We start from the raw sequence: 20,261 nt of genomic DNA on the forward strand, positions 1-20,261 counted from the left end.
AAACTACTTAAAAAAAAAAAAACTGGATCTCACTGCTTAAATACAAGAACATATTGTTATCCCATACATACTTTTTGAAGAAACATATATAACGATATGTTTTTCTATATGTATTTCGGCAGTATTAACCCACGGTAAGATGCAGTAGTAATAAAGTTCGATCGCGTCGCATTGCCGGTATGTCCAAGCAATACGGTTTGACTTACATAAATGTATAAGTTATTACAAATCGCAAAACAGCTAAAGTTGTTGGCTGTTAGTCGGGCTCTTTCTGGACGCAATTATGACGACTAAATGGATGATATCAATGAAAAATGTGGAAGAAGCAACACAAATTTGGCATAAAAAAATTAAAATTATAATCTACATATTCTCCTGGGTCACGAGCAAGTTATTGTATTCAAAAATGTTGACATTGTTATATCTCTTTCAGGGTCTAAGCGCGACTAGTGAGGCGTCTGCTTTACGACCGCTGGAGATAGTTGCGCCTCGCATCGATACCTATCGCTTCTCCCTGGCTAACCTGGAGGACACGCAGGACGCCGACTTGGACGCCATTCTGGGAGAACTCTGCGCCCTCGACACAGAGTACGACGACGAACTCACCAGGATGTCCACAGGTTAGTACAACATGAATTCGTTTAAAACGAACAACAAAAAAAAAAAACACGGTAAAGTTGGTTGTATGGTTTGCTGTTCAAATCCTATAGCTTACACGCATTCTGACGTAGAAAACAGCGTGTACCTATTCTATGCTGCATTATACTTGCATTGGCAGTCGCGCTGCAGTTTCAATGCCTTTTCATGCCGCAAAGGAATCCTCAAGTGGCGCCATCGCGCGACACTTTCAAAAGGTCATACCGTGTCAGCGGCATTACAGATGGCTGGCTATGGTTGGATTAGCTCTTCACTATTTAGTTTCTTCATTGAATTAATCACGTCGTATAATTGATTTTCTTTTAAATATAGATTTCTTATTTAAGTTAAACAACGACTTACTAAACATTTAACGGCTTATCTCACTTCTCGTCAGTATTAAAAATACGAAAGTATCAATGAATTATCACCACGGATTCTAGCATCTGGGATCTAGATTAAATTTAGTGTAAGATGTCTACAATAAACTACTTTACTATTTAGATTACTCAGTTTGTTTATTAATACCGCGTATACCTGTCGCAGGCAATAGTTAGTTTTATTATAATACTGGCTGTTGTCCGCGACTTCGTCAGAGCAGAATTAAAAAGTAGTAAAAGTAACCTATAATATGCCCGCGTGAATAGGGTTGCCAGGTCGCCAAACCTAATAGCCGGACATACATTTGGGTAAAAAAGCCGGACGCTCTATATTATTGAGGATTTTGTCTCAGTATTAATAGGTACACTCTAGTTTTGGAAATGTAAAAAGCCTAACAAAAGCCGGACAACTCGGGACACTGTTTATTTTGGCCGGACACGCAATTAAAAAGCCTACCTATGTCCGGCTTTATCCGGACGCCTGGCAACGCTATGTGTGAATCAGCTACCTTCTCGTCAAAATCGGTCCACCTGTTCCGGAGATTACCTGGAACAAACGCGGAACAAAAATTGATGTACGAAATATCATTTTTTTCTCGAGTATTACATACAGACAGTCCAATTTTATTAATATGTATAGATAACTGCAGCTTTACTTATTTAGTTAATAATTTTAATCCTGCAAAGTGAAGGTAGATTAAAAAATACATTAAGGTTTTTATGCATTCGCTGAAGGATTTGGGACGGTCGTTCCGCGAAGGTCATGTTTACGAAACTGACTATGTAACAGTGTACACAACTCAGCGATAAGCCTCGAGCTTTTATCGTTTATTAAAAAAAAACATTAAATCGAATGATTATTCAGCCGTGTTAAATGTCAGAACGTAATGGGGTTTAGCAACTTATGTTCGGGTTTACACTGAATAACACTCGTACAAATTGCTTCAGCAATGGAAACTCACGGTTATTCAAATTTAACAGATTTTACTCTTTGACGCATTTATAAATGCACCGGTAATTCTATACAATTTGTACAGAATATAAAGTTATAATTAATAAAATTATTTTTACACTAAAACGCGAGCAAACTTTTGATGGTGTCATTAACATTTTTAATCATTCACCCCTTTTAGAATACACATCGATGCCGAAAGAGAGGGTGGAAGGTGAAGGGGTCGAGAGTGAGAGGGGGGCGAGGGCTGAGGGCGGCAAGGAGGGCGCCGAGGGAGCGGGCGAACCAAGGGCGGTCGCCAGGACTGACTCGCCCGACAATGATTCCGCATTTAGTGACACCGTAAGCCCCTTTTTGTACCATTTTCAGCAATGCCGCTTTCTAAAACTCCCTTTCATTTCCCCAACAGTCACTATGAGTATGTTTACAGATGGAAAAATATTTTTAATGAATGATAGTATATGTAGTTAGGGAAAATAACAAGTAACGGATAAAGACTTAACAAAATTAACATTTCTAATAAAATAGTTTTGTAATCACAAACACAGTGAAAATAAAACACATTAATAGCTCTGACCTATTTTATAAGTATTTTTTTGTTTAGCGTCCCTTTTAATTACTCCACTGAAAGCAATTGATCACTAGGTGAAGCATTTATCTTTTGTCTTGCTTAGTTATTTCAATTAATTAACCACCATCTAATATTAAATAACATGACCAAATAAAGGTATTGCCTATTATTTAATAATCTACTTAGAATAAACTTTGAAAGTACGTTAATTTAATTTCAAATAATATTTATACAAGAACGCTGCATATATCTTACACTAATTGTAATTCTGTAATCCAGGTATCAATGTTGTCCAGTGAATCTTCAGCTTCAAGCAGTAACAGTGCCAAATGTAAAGCCTTGAAGTTAAACCATCACCACAACCAGAAGGTAAACTGTCGTTTAGTAATACAGTAATGTACATGGTAATATACTAAAATGATGTCATATTACACAATTCAAACTTTAGGACACCTGATAAAACTAGGGTTTAATATTGGTTTAAATACTAGTGTTCAATTCAATACACTTCTATAATAACCTTCTGTATTTTTCAAATAAAAATTCAGATTTTTCTTAAACAATTTATTAAGCTTTGTCCCATTAAATAGGCATAAACTTTCCAAACAAACCAATGGAAAAAGTTTTATGCTCTCAGCTACAATGTAATTTAATTAATTATATGATGCGGGTGAAGTTGGGGGTAACAACTAGTTAAATGTCTATTTAAAGTCATTTTATTGAGGCCATACATCTATCTCTGACCATATGTGTCCATGACATTTAGGTAATCATTAATTATCAGACATAAGATAGATGTAACTACAGTTATTATCTTACTATTATTATAAACTAGCTTTTACCCGCGACTCCGTCCGCGCGGAATAAAAAAATAGATAACGGGGTAAAAATCCTATGTCCGTTTCCTGGTTCTAAGCTACCTCTCCATCAATTTTCAGCTAAATCTGTTCGACCGATCTTGAGTTATAAATAGTGTAACTAACACGACTTTCTTTTATATATATAGATAAATGCGAATGTTTGGATAGATGGATGTTTGTTTGAAAGTATCTCCAGAACAGATCTTGATGAAATTTAGCATAGAGGTAGATCTTAGTCTGGAAGAACACATAGGCTACTTATTATGTTTTTTAAATACCGTGCGGACGGAGTCATGGGCGACAGCTAGTTATTTCATATTAATAACTTTAATTTGAATAGATAAAGACGAATAAGAAGCTTGACAAAATCTTTACCCTGAAAGGAAATTAGAATCAAATGAAACACTTCAAAACCAGTCCAGTCATTTAGTCTTCAGGTCTATTATAATATATACCATCCATCCATCCATACAAACCATCATCATGACAGTTGGATGATAATTGGTTGAACATTTATATGGCAAACCACAAGGTACAGAATTAAAGAAAAAATTTTATTGCTAATGCATCTTCACCATAATATATTTATTACAGGAGAACAACAATATAGCATTCAATTTGGTTAAAATAATCTTTACCTATTGATATTTTTATCCAGACCTATTCATAATTTCTTTGTAACATCTTACAGAAGGCGGACAAGATTATGCTTGCATTAGAGCGCATGCGCGAAGCCAGTGTTAAGAAGCTCTTCATCAAAGCTTTCTCCAGCGATGGTTCCTCAAAGAGTTTGTTAGTAGATGAGAAGATGAACTGCGGCTGTGTCACCCGCCTCCTTGCAGACAAGAACCATGTCACCATGGAACCAAAGTGGGCCATAGTTGAACAACTGCCCGATCTTCATATGGGTATGTAGTCACTTCATTTTAAATTATAATTACTATGGCCACTAAATTGTTTATTGTTAGTAAAACTTTAAAATGGGCTTAATTGAACATTTTCTATCCCCTATCTTGCTTCAGTTTACTCATATTGTATTGTTTCCATTTTTATTTCTTGACAAACTTAAAAGACGAGAATAATTGCTGTAATTTTACAAATCGACGCTGGAAAGCATAAACGCTGTAACCCTTGAAATCACGAATATGTTTTTCACACGTTAATGATTTCAACCATTATCAAACGATAATGATTTTATTATAGGTTAGCACAAACTACACAACATTGCTAAATACCGCATGCTTGTAGGCGTATCAGCTCACGAGTTATCATTTTTTGGCTCTCCTGTAAAGTTCATACTTTCGGGGTTACAGCGTTTACGCTTTCTAGCGTCGAAATATTTATATAGATATTTATTATATTGCGTAAAGTTCTGTATTGTTTATTCTTTGTAAGGAATAATTGTTTAATATTACAGAGCGTGTGTACGAAGATCACGAGATGCTTGTAGACAACCTTATGCTCTGGACGCGAGAGTCGAAGAATAAGATTCTATTTGCTGAGAGACCGGAGAAGATATCCCTATTCCAGACTCCCGAGAAGTTTCTACTTAGTGAAGATGACAAAGGTACATATACTTTATAACTTACAGGAGAGGTATGCATGTTTTTATGTCTTTACTAGCTGTCGACCGCGACTCCGTCCGCGCGCAGATAAAAAAAAAAATTAAAATAGATGTTGGCCGATTCTCAGACCTACTGAATATGCTCACAAAATTTCATGAGAATCGGTCAAGCCGTTTCGGAGGAGTATGGCAACGAAAACTGTGACACGAGAATTTTATATATTAGACTAGCTTTTACCCGCGACTCCGTCCGCGCGGAATAAAAAAAAAAGAAAAAGAAAACGGGGTAAAAATTATCCTATGTCCTTTTCCTGGTTCTAAGCTACCTGCCCACCAATTTTCAGTCAAATCGATTCAGCCGTTCTTGAGTTATAAATGGTGTAACTAACACGACTTTCTTTTATATATATAGATTTGTATATATAAGTGTGTGTGAAAGAAAATAGCCCTAACTACTGAATTAAATTGATGTTGTTTGATTCATGTTCTTTAATTATTTCTCTAACTTTGTGTTATTGGAGTAAAATGGTCAACTTGTATGTACATTATAGGTCGTTCCGTGGAACATGATGATCACTCAAGGCAGGTGATACTCGAAGAGTTCTTTGGGCAGAGTGGTGGGACATCCACAACCTCGGTCTCAGGCAACCCTGTGCCCCAAATGGAGGGGATGCTCTACCTCAAGAGTGACACTAAGAAAGAATGGAAGAAGTATCGATTCGTTCTACGACCATCTGGTAAGCAGCTTGCGAATTTACACAAAATTACTTACAACCCATCTGATGAAAACGGTTACATATCTTATATCTCATAATGTAACTCTTTTAGTCTGATGAGTCGATATTATTATTGTTTATAAATATGTAGAAATAACGAAAAAAAAGATTTCTATGTTTGTTAATGTGTATTTTTATGTTTTTTTTTTTTTAATAATATATTGTGTTACAACTGAGCGAATTTCTAAGATCACATAACGCTGGCGAAATTGCTATTGCTGTGTTATTTTTACACTAAGTTGATTATAATTATGTATTGCCTTTACTACACACAACTGATACTATTTACTTATATATAAACAAAATTAACCCTTAAATGTATACAATTTAAAAAAAATCACACAATTTTTTTTAATTTCTCATAAAAAATTGTGACAGTTTTTCTTATTTCATACTTTTTTTTCTATCAATAATGATTCCTTAAAATTATTTTTTTTCTAACTAGTCTATGCTATTAAAATGAATGTAACAAAAATCATACATTTGAGTGTTAATTTATGAGATAAGGCACATCTCATCCTTTCTATTTTTTTATCACTTTGATTATTCTTTAAAAAACATTACAAAAAAACCTAGTTATATCTATATAGAATGTTAATTTATTAAAAAAGGGTTGTTTTGTGCATTACACTGTGTTATACGTAAATGTAACTAAATAAGAAATAATGTATAATTCCGTAATTAGTTAATAAAATCAGATGAAATATGCCAAAGTAGGTTTAATTTACATTTAAAAATGTAATAATAAAGCATATTATCTCTTGTTATCAAATAAACTTCTGTACTAATTACATTTAAAACTAAATTGTTACAAATGAACGCGTTTTTATTAACCAAATATGTTTCAATTTTTTAATATTACATTATTACCTTGTCCACTTTAGGTTTATACTATTCACCGAAGGACAAAGTGAAGACATTAAAGGAATTAGTTTGCTTAGCAACATTTGATACCAACGAGGTGTATGTTGGATTGAATTGGAGGAAGAAATACAAGGCACCGACTGAACATTGCTTCGCCATCAAGCATCCTCGACTGCAGCAGCCTAAGAGTGTCAAATTTATAAAATTCCTCTGCGCTGATGATGCGGGCACATTGGAGCGATGGCTGACCGCCATGCGTATAGCTAAGGTATACTAAATAATACTAAAAACTATCATAACTAACTAAAAAAAAAGATTAAGCAATCAAAAACCAGACTAACTGACAGTAAAAATCAGGGGGAATAATACAAATGACTATTGACAAAGAACAAAGTTGAATGGTTGTAATAAAGCATATATTCTACATCTATATATATAAAAGAAAGTTGTGTTAGTTACACCATTTATAACTCAAGAACGGCTGAATCGATTTGACTGAAAATTGGTGGGCAGGTAGCTTAGAACCAGGAAAAGGACATAGGATAATTTTTACCCCGTTTTCTATTTTTTATTCCGCGCGGACGGAGTCGCGGGTAAAAGATAGTGTTAATATAAAATTTACAATACATTCATGACTTGGAAACATGGAGATGATATACAATAATAAAAAAGATTAATTGATGTTTATAGTAAATGACAATTAATATTGCATTATTGCAGCATGGCCGACAACTGCTGGAGAATTATCGCGCGCTGGTAGAAGAATTGACCCAAGATGATCTAGACCATTTGGCACATGCGCGATCTTGCTCCGTAAGTAAATAGATCATTTAAAAAGCAAAACATAAGCAGACATGTTAGTATATAATATGTACATCTTTCAACTTTTGTGCAACAAAGAATAAAGGGAAAAAAACTCATACATATTTTTAAACAATGGGAACTCAGTTAAACTAACTACTGGAAAATATACTGTGTTATAGTTTCATTTTAAATTAACTCAACAGATATCCTCAATCCCGACGAAAAGCGGAGTAAGCAGTACTGCGCAGTCGAGCGCCTCAAGCAATGCTAGTGTTGCTAACTCCGACATCAGCAGTGGACGGTGAGTGTTGCTATAAATAAAAATAACAAGAATTTAATAATAACAGAAGCAAAGTCATATTTTAAACACTTAATTCTTTTAACTATTTAAGCTTAGTGTCTCTTTTCTTATATTTACTATATTTTAACAAATTTGAATTTTTTATATGTATTTGAATATTTTTACATATTGTAATTTTTATTGAAAAATAGGCGAAATCAAACCCAAAAGTGAAATAAACTAACAAAGCTAAGCGTAGTTTTAATGCTGCTTAATGCGAAAATTGCATAATGTTTTATTATAAATAGATCACAATATACATATATCTTTTGGCTCACGGCTAAATTCTATGCGAAATTAAAAAAAAACTATACTACAAGATAATTAACTTGTGGTCGTCACACTTACAATATGAAAATATTATGAAGCAGATTTTTTTTATTAAATGAACATAAGTTTAAAAACAGCTGAGCTACAAAAATGCAAAACATACTTAATATCTATATATATAAAAGAAAGTCGTGTTAGTTACACCATTTATAACTCAAGAACGGATGAATCGATTTGACTGAAAATTGGTGGGCAGGTAGCTTAGAACCAGGAAACGGACATAGGATAATTTTTACCCCGTTTTCTATTTTTTATTCCGCGCGGACGGAGTCGCGGGAAAAAACTAGTTTATAATAATAAAATAAAGAAATAAAATCGAAATTATTTGAAAATGAATTACTTTATTAGTACCTCAATGGCGTGTTACCAAGCGATATATAGGTAATTTGCTGAAGCAATAATACAGAGATTTTGCGCACTCATTTTGTAATAGTATTTGCAGCTAAGAGTTATGTGGTTTGCAGGCAGTCGAGGGCGTCGTCTTCCAGCTCCAGCGGTTGTCTATCAGATGGGGGCACCGCTTCAGAGACTGCTTTCGATTGCGAGTTCCCCATGGGTAAGACATACACCGTTTCATGTAATATATGTTTAGTGCATGAATGGGCCGACTCGATCTGTGAAATAGCACTACCACACAGAAGACAGACGTCAAGGAGAAGCGTTCATGCCGGAGGCCTCTTTCATCGGTTGAGTTTCATCGGTTTCATTGAAATTGTGCTAAAAAAGTTAAGCTCTATTAAAATGTTGTTTTCTTTTATTAAAATCCGTAATAACCTTCTAATATTATTGTCAGGTACGATAAAACGCAAGCCCTCGATGAAGCCCAACATCCCGCTGACGTGGATGACGCGGCAGCTGAAGGAGATGGCGGAGACGGGCGCGGCACCCGGAGAGGAAGGGCGCGGTGATGGCGGTACGCTCACACGCCGCTCGCGCCCTCGTCCCCGCGACGACGCCACGCTTAAGCGACACCACACCGGTAACTTGGATAATTATTTGCATTTATACTATACTAGCTGTTTCCCGCGACTAGGGCCGAGCAGAATTCAAAAAAAACTTAATTAGTAGCCTTTCAGACTATGTTCTACATATGTACCAAATTTCACTTTTAATATGAGTTGAGATGAAAAAATCAAATAAGCAGTACAAAATCAACTTATGTCGTGTTAATGCAGCACAAAAATTGTAATATTAAAACCTAATTTATGTATTCAACAGAGTCAAGCGAGAGTGCGGTATACGGCACAACTGTCTTACGTCCGCCAGTACCCGCAGCCGCGCCCCTGCGCCCACCCTCCCCCACTTACGGTCACTACGAGACTATCCCTAGGGATATGTATCGCTCTAGTGCAGACACCTCGTCCTCGCTCTACGGCTACGCTCCGATATACGATAAAGTTATAAGACCTCCGATGACGAATGTGGACGACCTCCCCCCACCGCCGCCGGAGGATGTGCCGGATGGAATGTTTAGCTCGACCCTCAGTCTCGACTCCCTGCCGCCGCCGCCCCCTCCGCTCGATCCTATCGAAGATATTTGCGGATCCCAGCTAAGTCTGCCGCCGCCGCCACCGGAACACGCGATGGAGGCGAACACCGGCAGAGTCCACGACATCGTAAGCCAGCTCACAGCGCAGCAAATTGAACAGGCGGCGAGAGCCGGCCAGTCTCGCCTGTCCAGGAACCCTGACCAAACCAGATCTTTTCCGCGTCAACCCTCTCTCGATAGTGTACATTCGGAAGCTTCGAAAACATCGTCCTTGCATTCGGATAAGAGCATATACGGCCAGACTGCCGCCTATGGCGCCTGCCTCGTAGAGCTGCAGTCAAAGAAGCTCAGCAGCCCTTCTATACAGAAGAAACTCGCCGAGCCTGGCAAGGAGCGCACTGGCTCCGTGAAGAAAGTTAACTTCGCCGATGATTTGCCGACGTGCTCAGACGGGAAGAAAACCAAAAAGATCTCTTTCAATCTCAAAGAACCCTCGCCATCTTCTCCTAGAAAGCCTCTGCCGCCGAAACGCAACGAAAGCACGCGACTCTCATCTCCCAAGAAACTTACAGATTCTAACAGCAACCCTCCCAAAGAGTTTCTCAAAGATCTCCAGCGAGTGATGAGGAAGAAGTGGCAAGTCGCACAAAAGTGTAAACTGGAGCCGGCGACCACTCCCCACGAAGTTCTGGGTTTCAGAGAGTATCCGTTATCGGAAGACTATAAGGAGACCAGCGTCTCGATGTGGGTACAGGAGCATTACGGATCTGTCGAGGAGCCCTTCTACGAGAACATGTACGACCGGGAGGCGCTGCCGCGTGAGGAGCCGAAGCCGGTCAAGAAGCGACCTCCGCCCGCACCGCCACGCCGGAGTGACTCCACACATCTCTCCACGCACACGATCTCCTCGGCCCAGCCGACTGTTTGAATTGACTAAGTGCTGATAAGTAAGTGATGTTATTTAGTGACTAGATAGACTTCCAAAGACTTCGTTTCATAATATTACTGTGTTATTATAAGTGGCAATTCGCATCGTCCGTTGATTTGCGCGTCCGCATTGTGTCAAGCGCATGGACCGGACATACCGAAGGCAGCAGACCGAGGGAGTGAAAACCTCTCTCGGATTTATTCAATGCTCAGTTGAATTTTAACAATTTAAATACGAATGGGTGTGAACAGAAGCAGAACACAGTTCTGTGACGAGTTCGGATTGCGACCAAATCGTGTGTAACTTATCGACGGGTAGTTAAGTGAGTACGGCGTGAAATAACATAAATGGCGGTGCTACTAAGGAAATGTATACTAAAGAACATAGGATTGTTTTGGTGGGTCCACTGGCTTCGGAAGTTGCTCGAGCATTCATATTATTTGAACATTCTTTATGCATTTTCTGCTAATCGAAAATTAGTCGCATGCGTTATAGTTGAGGAGTAAATCTAAGTTGTTAGTGGACCTTACGGATGGGATTTAACACGAGTTGGATTTTGTCAATTTTATATTACGTTCCTAGTTAAATATTAGCTGAGATGTAAAATCACTAGTTGTTAACTTTTGAAAAAGAAAAATAAAATCTCTATGGGATTAAAGCATTGCAAAACAACATTTTCATATTAACTGCATCAGTGCTTGCTCAATTCTGACATGATTACAATTTAGTAATCAATATGCAAATGCAATGAATTTAACAAGCATTCCCACTTACAACTTTTTACATCTATGATTATATGCATTAAAATAAATTAATTAACCTTACTTTTTAGTCAAATATATTACAAAATGTATTGTAATATTAAATGTGAAAAAAAACAATACTTTTAGTATAAAATTTACAAAACAATGCAGCATTTATTTTAATTGTGATAATTTCCTTGAATCAATGAAGTTGTCTAATTTTTTTATTAGACATTTTTGTAGGGTTTAAAATCTTTGTAGGAGTAAATCTCGTTAAGATTTATGTATTTTTTCACATATAATTCAGTTTAGATCATTAGCTAGATATTATTTTTCTTTTTCAATGTAATACGAGACAAGATCAATGCTGTTTATTTGCATGGGGGTAACATATTGATGATAGTTAATGTAGGAATATATATATATGTATCGTAGTATGTATATAGTCACAATTATATACATAGCACATGCTTCTAGTATGTTCTATTAGTAATGTAGTACATTCTTTTGAAGATATTTTTTTTTATTTTATCAATGAGTTACAGAATGTTTTGAAAATGCTTTATGGGTACATGATTTATTTTTAGTAATTAAGTTTGTTAAAAAAAAAATGTTTTAAAACTGTACTTAATTATTGAATTTTATGACAACATTTGTATGAGATAACTGGGAAGAAAATGTTATATCTATAAACATGTGCCATTTACTATGATATAGTGGAATTATAGTTATAGTGAAATCTATTAGAAGGCATTTACTAATTATACCCAATAATGTTTTGTTTTTATAAATTATCTGTGCCTTTAGTTATTATATTTTCTTAATGCAATCTACAATGGAATGTACTTCATTATGAAACACTGTACAGATAAGTTTGTTTACTAAAAACCGAGTATCAATATTTGTATAGATTGTTGCTGTTGGCTCACTTTGTCTACAATGCACGCCATGCATTATTAATGGATACAACTTTTACTACATACATTCGATCTTCCATACATAATTCCATTCCATTTTTTTAATTGTGTCCAAATCGGAATCTACGGATGAGTTGTATGTTTTAACACAAATTGTAGGATAAACAACCTTCCATATTTTGTAAAATAAATAATAGTTATTATCGTAAATTTTTTAATAAAACAAACTACATTGTAATGATTTCTGTGTTCCGAATGAATAGTTTTTAAATAACAATAATAAATGTGATTTTTTTATTGCAATGCTTAAACTTTTTGATACAATCTCTTACATGATGATCCATCCGAGCTAAAGACTTATTTTAATAGGCTTCAAAATGTTTTTATACATTTCTATGAAATATGTATGATTAATGTAATATGTAAACATCAAATTGTTATGTACTCAATTCTTTTTAATCATGATACATGGACAATATTGTCCTATATAATGTTACCATGGGTTTCTACTCTCGGAATCACTTACAAAAAAAGTCTTGTTATCCCTCTTTTAAAAAACAGTGTTAGTGCACAAATGGGCTGCATGCCCGGTACAATACCAAACCCACACAGAAGACAGATATCAGTTGGAGGTAGTTGCATATTTCCACTGATGAGTTCTTGTCGGAGGTCAAAACCTCTTCAGTGTATACTTTTCTTATACGCTCAGGATAAAGAAGACATGAACTCGATGAAACTCCTCTTCTGTCCATTCACATAAGCAATATATTGAAAACTTGTTGAAAATGTCAATGAGCTTCGTTATTTTAGAGAAATAAGTTGGACACTTGCTCATTTCACACTATACTATATAAAATACATGACAATATTCTTTATACAGTTTTTCTGACATAGAAACCCCATGGTATGAGACATTGGAATCTTTAGTTCGACTTTAAATTTATCAATAAAGATGTGAAGAATATAAAATGTATTCTGTGATGTGGTCCGTGAAATGTAAAGGTCTACACACTCACTGGCTAATTTCAACAGGACACATCTTTGGTTGTTTACTCTGTGACTAAATACTATAATTTCAGAAAGTGGAGTGATGAGACAGTTTTATTAGCAATGTTTGCATCATTAGATAATACGTTAGTGTGAGGCCTTTACATTTAAAAAAATCTACCATACAAACAGAGTTTTCCATATTGGAGCAAATTCACTTATACCACCTAACAAATTGATTAAAAATGATAAGTCCTGGACCAGTGACCATTATGACCCTAAAAAAGTGACAAATTATTGTACTGTATCAGTAGAACAAAAAAAAACTATAATTTTTGTTGACATATTTTGTTTTTATATGTTTGTTAATATATTTTTTAACATATTTAGAATATTTTGTGCTATGACAACATGTTTTTCAACAATGGAAATTCACTGTAAGGTCAAACAATAGCACTATGGGTTTGGTCGCCGGTACAGGATAAAATGGATATTAATAAAAATGTAAACCTGTCCAGTACTGTGTGTTTATATAAAAATAAAATAATCGTAATTTATATGGTTTTATTAAATCTCATTGTGCGGGGAAGCAGTACGCTGGTTGTACAACAGAATTTACTGATATAAGTGTAAAGGAATAAGAATAAATCCATCTGTTGTTACGATTGTTGGTTGCTACCCTGAAAAATGCAGTAATAGACATGTGTAAATCAGCTATGAACCGGTACAAAAGTTCAGATCAAATAGACTTGAGCCGAGCTGTGGCTCAACAACCATATTTTCAGGTTGCCGTGCTGCTGTAGCTTAAACCTTACTATAATTATATTTAGAAACAGAAAATTAAAATGGAATTAAATGCTCTGACAAATAAGACCAGTTGGCTGCATTGATTCCAATCTTTATTAAGAAATTACTTTCCAAGAATATTAATTTTAAAAACATTTTTTATTTCCCACAAACCAATCTTGTATCTTCATCATCAAGTTATCCTAAAAGGGTATTAAGAAGTTAAACACATCATCGGCCCTTCACCTGTATTAAAAAGGAAATTGCCATTGATGTCGGCAGGCGGCTGCAAGACCCAATGCAGATCAGATAAACCATTTAAGACTAACAATCTTAACATTTCCTCAACAACCACTAACTTAAACCAATATGAAATAGTTATGTTACGAAAGGATAGAAAAACTGAAACTCTTGAAATGATAGATGTAGCTAATGGGATCACTTTCAAACCAAAAAGACACTTAAGGACTGATTAGAAAACTATTCCCACTTAAACATTAACATCAAAGTATTAGTCTCGGAGTTAAGAGGGACAAGTAATATGCTAGTATTATGCAAAATAAAGTAATACCATACTATACAAACATTAATAAGATCTTCAGTTGATGACTAAAGGGTCCCACACATTAACAGTCCGCCGGCCGATATTAGGTCTGTCAGTTAATCGCAATGAGGTTGTGAACTGACGACTTATAAGAAAACTGTGAGTGTGTGGTCTATTGCGATTAACTGACAGAGTAATATCGGCCAGCGTACTGTTAATGTGTTTTGTTTTGTTTAAGAATGTATTTTGTTTTGCTGTGACTACTGACTGACAGTAAACTGTCTTTGTCACATTGACATAAAAAGTCGAAAATTTATTTTTGCTGGCAACCCTTTCGAACTGTGGAGGTAAAAAATGTTGTAAATTGTGATTATAAAATATTTTTGCAAAAACTCAGTTCAGTATTATAATTCTATTTTAAAAGCAAGTTTTTATTTTACAGAGAGAAAATATTTTTGTTTTTGGAAATTGTCTCTGATATTGAATACCTATTTTTCTTTTTTGCAACTCTAGGTTAAAACGTATTTCTATAAACTTTAATAAGAAGTTTAATTTTCTAACCAAAATTAATTTATATTAAAAAAAAAGAGAACAAATAATTAAATGTTTTGTGTGATGTTCAATGATGTCACTTATTTTGGTCGGAAGTCATGTTACCAACACAACGCAACTAGTGCAATATAAATTGATTGTCAAACTAGCTGTCTGAATCCATTTGCAACGATCGAAGAGCAGTGAACATCGAGGAGAGGTCGTGGAGGAATTTACCATCTAGCCACCATCGCCGTTTCGCCAATTACACCATGGCTGATACCGAAAAGGCGCCGCAGCAGCAACCCCAACAACAACAGCAGCAGCAGCAGCAACAGGACCAGCAAACTCAACCGCAACCGGCTAAAGCCGCTAAACAAAAGCAGGTCATTGGTAAGTGCTACCGCCATCTTATCGTGGCCCGTCAATCGCTTACTAAAAGCACATGGCCACTGAAAAGAGAGGCATTATTTTAGACAATACTTTTTCTATTTTTAGTGGTTACTGCGAAATAATCGGGAAAAAAACAATGTTGTTAATATATTAATTGAAGAGTATTAAGTTTTGCAACGCGATGCATTATTGATTGTAACACCGGTTGGTTGATGCTTCCCCGCTTAGCGCGGGCGGCGGGCGGCCGGCTTCATTCGACACATCCAATCACTATTTAGCTTAATAATTAAAGACGAAAACATGTTTTAAATTGCAATGCGACGACACAATTATTTCAAGTGCTAATTGAATTAAATAATTCACTATGATCCATGTATAAACAGTCAACGCGATGTTTTGCCATACGCGGGAAGTATTTGGGTCGTATTGTAATTTAAAGTTGTTTTAGACTTTGCTTTTCTATTTTGTATTGGACCGAGAGCTAGCAACGTTCTCGAAAATAATAAGTTCACCTGGTTTTTCGTTCAATTCGATAGCTCTGACCTGGAAACGGTTGCGTTGGTTTATTTTTATCGTATAAAAATATACAAGTTGTAACATAGCATCATAGCATAAAATTTCTATATGAATTTATCGATCTATGTATTTCGCAAATTCGTTTGTAATCGGAGCCGACCGGATCTAAATCATTGAACAACATTCGTAGTGTAGAAAAGTGCGGCAAATAATTTGTTGTAGGGTGCGAGAGAGAGACGGCGACAGTGGGGGAACTGATACTCATATTTATATGATTTTTTTGGTTTCTTTAACGCTGTTTGTTTACTTTTTGAACCGTAAACTTCTTTATTATTTATTGTTTATTGAGTATTCAATGAGAATAATATTTTGATTTAGTCCTAGAATAATTTAATGCATTTTTATATTCTTATCAGGCATATTACTGCATTAGGTCTTTTAGGACTATCAATTGACCTTTTAAGGTATTTCAAAAGACAATTTTTCCTTTTCTTTTCCTATTTGAATAATAAAAATATTTTCACTGTTGATTTCAACTTTACGTTTATTTTTTTTTATAATATTACAATGTAAATTATTATTACATGATAGTATTTCATTATTAAAAGACTTTTGAAGGTAATATTAATGTTTTTCTATCTAGATAGTTTATATTTAATAATCGCTTGGTTTTATTCAACTCTCAAGTTTTCCCCCCCAAAAAACATTAGTTGCCGCGCTTTTCCATTTCGCGAACTTTTTCTAGCATTAATTTGGACTACATTTATTAACTTCAAATTAGTGTGGAACACTTAATGACCATAGATCTAAAATTATGACCTCCAGTCATACGTAAAATCTATAGTCAAATGTTTCTTGAATACGCTGCTAGCAGTTAGGCAGTGAGCTGTCGAAAAAAATATTCATTTTTAGCTTCGCAGTAATCACAGAACGTTTGCTTAACCCGCCATTTTTTTTTTTCGGAACTACCATTGTAACATATTAGGAGATTATCGAATTCTAACTATTTTTCACATCCACGCGTCTGTGTTCATCAGTTTTTAATTTCAATAACGTTTTCATGACATAAACACTCTTGGTTTTTTGGTTGGTTTTTATTCGTAACTGACTTTTTTTTTAATTTCATTCTTATTAACAAAGCCGCAAGCTGGATTGTTATCCATAAATTACTTTGTAAGTAATTTGTACATATTGGTTATATATGAATGTTTTTATTTTCTTCCGTGTACACTTAACACGCAATAATACTAGTCTTAGATTTCACTATTCCGAAGCCTAGCGGTTTGAGTTCCTTCCAAATAAACATATACGTCCAATGAGAAAGAAAGAGAACATTATTGCCTCTAATTCTCTGAAGAAACTGTTTTTATGTTGCGGCAAACAATTAGGTACAATGACCCGACTCTATTTCACTTTAGATTCGATAAGCGACGTAATCGCGAGATTGCGAACGATTTGCTTAACAACGAGGCTCGAATGTCCTTTGTTGTTGACTTTGGTTTTATTGATTTGAAAACGAAAATCACTTTGTCAAGAAATGTTTATACGGCATTTTTCTAGACTAGTATATAAATCATTTTAGTCTTTTTATTGTAATAATAATTTGTCCCTACATCAAAAATCTATAGATGTTCATCCAATTGATTGTAAGTAAAGACTGTAAAGACCATGGCCTCTAAGTCTTATGCGAAATGACACTTGGAGGATTTGCCAAGGTATACCATGACTGTACTTTTGTACACATCACGACTTAAGTTACCTTTATTTTTCGTTGTAGTTGTTTTTTTTTTTTTTTTGATAGCTTTAAATCGGATGCTTTTTTACGCAGTTATTTAATTTAAATTACAACCTACGATACTGGTGTGGACTGAACAATTTACCTTTAAAGTTTATTAAGCAATTCAGATTTCTAGTGTTTTAGAAAAGCTTCGCTTCGTATTGAAATCGACTTTGACAGAGTATATAAAACTTATATTACGTATATAACATACCATTATCATTTTAACAAACTGCTACACGTGACTTGCGCTTTTATTTGTTTCACGTATCAATAGGACATGTCTTTATATACCGTGGGTTTTTACTGTCGATATTATTATCTGTGGTGATAACATATTTTATACCACTGTTTCGGCGGACACCGCGTTTGCTATCGCATTTGTTTGGACGTTTTCATTAATGTTGTTGTTTTTTTCTTGGCAGCTGAGAAGGTTTCGGGCACCGTCAAATGGTTTAATGTCAAGAGCGGATATGGTTTCATCAACAGGTAAATTATTTATTATTATAGTAATATTTTTTTCAGTAAAATTGAGAAAGTTTTTAGCTAAGAGTAACTTCACCGACTATTTAAAATAGTTGTACATATTTAGTAGGGCAAAATTAAAATAAATAGGGAACTTTTTACGTCACAATTGTATATAAATACTCGTTACAGTTCTGGAATATAATAAGAAAAATAATCTCTGCGGCTCGTAACCTCGTTCTACTCGCTCCGAGTACACAATCTTAGGAGTCACCAAAAGTATTGAATCCTACAAATACTCGAAATTATAACGAAACATGCACGAAAACCATAGCTATTTTCTAGCATTGTCTTTTTATTACTTTTTTTTTATTATACTTAGGTTTAAAAAAATATGAAAATCTAAAAATCAGTCCCTATGCGACGCGCTCCAAATTCTTCGTGCTAATAAATTTGCCGCTTCGCACTGGCTGTAACCAAGATCGCGCGACGTTGCCGCTCTTATCTCGTTTTTGACTTATGTTTTATTTTGAGAGTTGCAGGTTTTATTGATAGTTTAAAGGTCTCTTTTTATCTACCTGTCAACTTACTTACTACAAACTAGTCGTAACAAAATAGAATAGGTATTTTAAGTTTCAATTTGGAGCTGTAATATTGCAAATGGGAATGCGTGGCGAGCCTCCCTTCCGCCCTTGATACATGACGTCACACTGCTCCACCCTCACCCTACGTGTTCGTAATTACGGGCGGTGGCGGCGGCGCGGCCGTCCCTTTGCATGCCCCGAACTATTCTGCACACGATGGGTGTAGTTTTGTGTTACCATATATCTTTCCTTATCCGATATATATATATATATATATATATATATATATATATATATATATATATATATATATATATATATATAACAATATGCTACGAGTATCTAATACCTATATTAGCGTTTGAAATCTTTATTACTGTTAAATTGATTGCACATTGTTTTTGATTCTTTTTGCGAATACTTGGTTACTTTAGTATATAAAGGGATGGCAAAGTAAAATATTGCTTTTATTAGATGTAGACAAAGTATAATAATGTGGACAATTTTATAAAACGTGTTAGTGTTATAATATGAATGGAATGATGTAGAAATGACACGAAGGAGGATGTGTTTGTGCATCAAACGGCGATCGCCCGGAACAACCCGCGCAAGGCTGTGCGCTCGGTGGGCGACGGTGAGGCGGTGGAGTTTGCCGTGGTCGCCGGGGAGAAAGGCTTCGAGGCCGCAGGAGTGACCGGCCCCGGTGGCGAGCCGGTCAAGGGCTCGCCCTATGCAGCTGACAAACGACGCGGCTTTCCCCGCCAGTCAGTATATATATGCTTTTGTATAATTATTTACATGATTTTACTTTTATTGTTTTTATCTTTCAATTTTGATTTAAAATGGAATAATACATTTCATTCTTGCCAAAATGTAATATGGTAGCCTTAATTTTTCAACTCGTTAGCTGTAGCGATACATATTTTAACAGATATTACCCTCGTCAAAGCGGCGGGCGCGGTGGTGAGGGCGCTCCACGCAGGGGAGGCATGGGACGCCGCGGGCCCCCGGGCGGCCAGGGCGGCCCGGGCGGCGCGCAGGGGGATGAGGGGCAGGACGGAGGGGCACCACCGCAGAGGAGGTGAGTAATGCAACGCGTGCATCGTTAGACTGCTAACGGTACCGTTTTTTGATGGGCCAAAGTATTAAAGTAGCAATGTTGCGGGCAGCTACTTCCGGCGTAACTTCCGCGGCGGACGTCGCGGCGCCGGCGCGCCTGGACCCATGAACCGCGGCGGCTACCGTCGCGTGCGTCCGCGCAGCTTCCAGTCGGGCGCACCGCGAATGGACGCGAACGCCGGGGCAGCGGCGGCGGCGGCGGGAGCCGCAGCACCGGCGGCCGCGCCCGTAGCTGCGCCGGGGGCCGCCGACCAGGCCAAGCCGAAGCCGAAGCCGCAGCAGGCGACGCTCGCCGCCGCAACCACCAACGAGAGTCAGGCCTGAGGGGCGGCGCGGCGCGCGGCACGCCCGCGTAGCGCCGGCCCACCGGCTCGCGTGCCACGCCCTTCAAAGTATTGTCCGTGT

At 36.3% G+C, this 20,261-nt stretch overlaps 2 protein-coding genes across 3 annotated transcripts in view; both read left to right on the forward strand.

The window, feature by feature from the left end:
- The window catches only part of LOC106717263 (ras-associated and pleckstrin homology domains-containing protein 1), a 34,138-nt gene extending 23,203 nt beyond the window's left edge, over nt 1-10,935 (forward strand). For both annotated transcript variants that reach the window (XM_045686281.1, XM_045686280.1), the window contains 12 exons: nt 434-620; nt 2,150-2,310; nt 2,819-2,908; nt 4,091-4,307; nt 4,817-4,966; nt 5,515-5,700; nt 6,624-6,871; nt 7,324-7,416; nt 7,611-7,708; nt 8,542-8,633; nt 8,871-9,056; nt 9,296-10,935. In XM_045686281.1, the coding sequence (XP_045542237.1) occupies nt 434-620; nt 2,150-2,310; nt 2,819-2,908; nt 4,091-4,307; nt 4,817-4,966; nt 5,515-5,700; nt 6,624-6,871; nt 7,324-7,416; nt 7,611-7,708; nt 8,542-8,633; nt 8,871-9,056; nt 9,296-10,494 (2,907 nt within the window). In that variant the 3' untranslated portion in view covers nt 10,495-10,935. The remainder of the gene's footprint in view (nt 1-433; nt 621-2,149; nt 2,311-2,818; nt 2,909-4,090; nt 4,308-4,816; nt 4,967-5,514; nt 5,701-6,623; nt 6,872-7,323; nt 7,417-7,610; nt 7,709-8,541; nt 8,634-8,870; nt 9,057-9,295) is intronic.
- A 4,222-nt stretch (nt 10,936-15,157) lies between these two features.
- Nucleotides 15,158-20,180, forward strand: LOC106717029 (Y-box factor homolog). Its single transcript, XM_014510715.2, has 5 exons — nt 15,158-15,395; nt 18,114-18,177; nt 19,286-19,501; nt 19,669-19,818; nt 19,907-20,180. Exons 1-5 carry the CDS (start codon nt 15,275-15,277, stop codon nt 20,178-20,180), a joined length of 825 nt encoding a protein of 274 aa, XP_014366201.1. The 5' UTR covers nt 15,158-15,274.
- The last annotated feature ends 81 nt before the right edge of the window (nt 20,181-20,261 follow it).

The sequence above is a fragment of the Papilio machaon genome, chromosome Z (genome assembly GCF_912999745.1).
Source record: "Papilio machaon chromosome Z, ilPapMach1.1, whole genome shotgun sequence".
Taxonomy (NCBI): domain Eukaryota; kingdom Metazoa; phylum Arthropoda; class Insecta; order Lepidoptera; family Papilionidae; genus Papilio; species Papilio machaon.

Excerpts from the sequence above, each read along its gene's own strand:
- LOC106717029 (XM_014510715.2), top strand. The coding sequence starts at position 15,275 with ATGGCTGATACCGAAAAGGCGCCGCAGCAGCAACCCCAACAACAACAG. Across the intron at positions 15,396-18,113 it reads TAAACAAAAGCAGGTCATTG|CTGAGAAGGTTTCGGGCACC; the intron begins GTAAGTGCTACC and ends TTTTCTTGGCAG. Across the intron at positions 19,819-19,906 it reads GGGGCACCACCGCAGAGGAG|CTACTTCCGGCGTAACTTCC; the intron begins GTGAGTAATGCA and ends TGTTGCGGGCAG.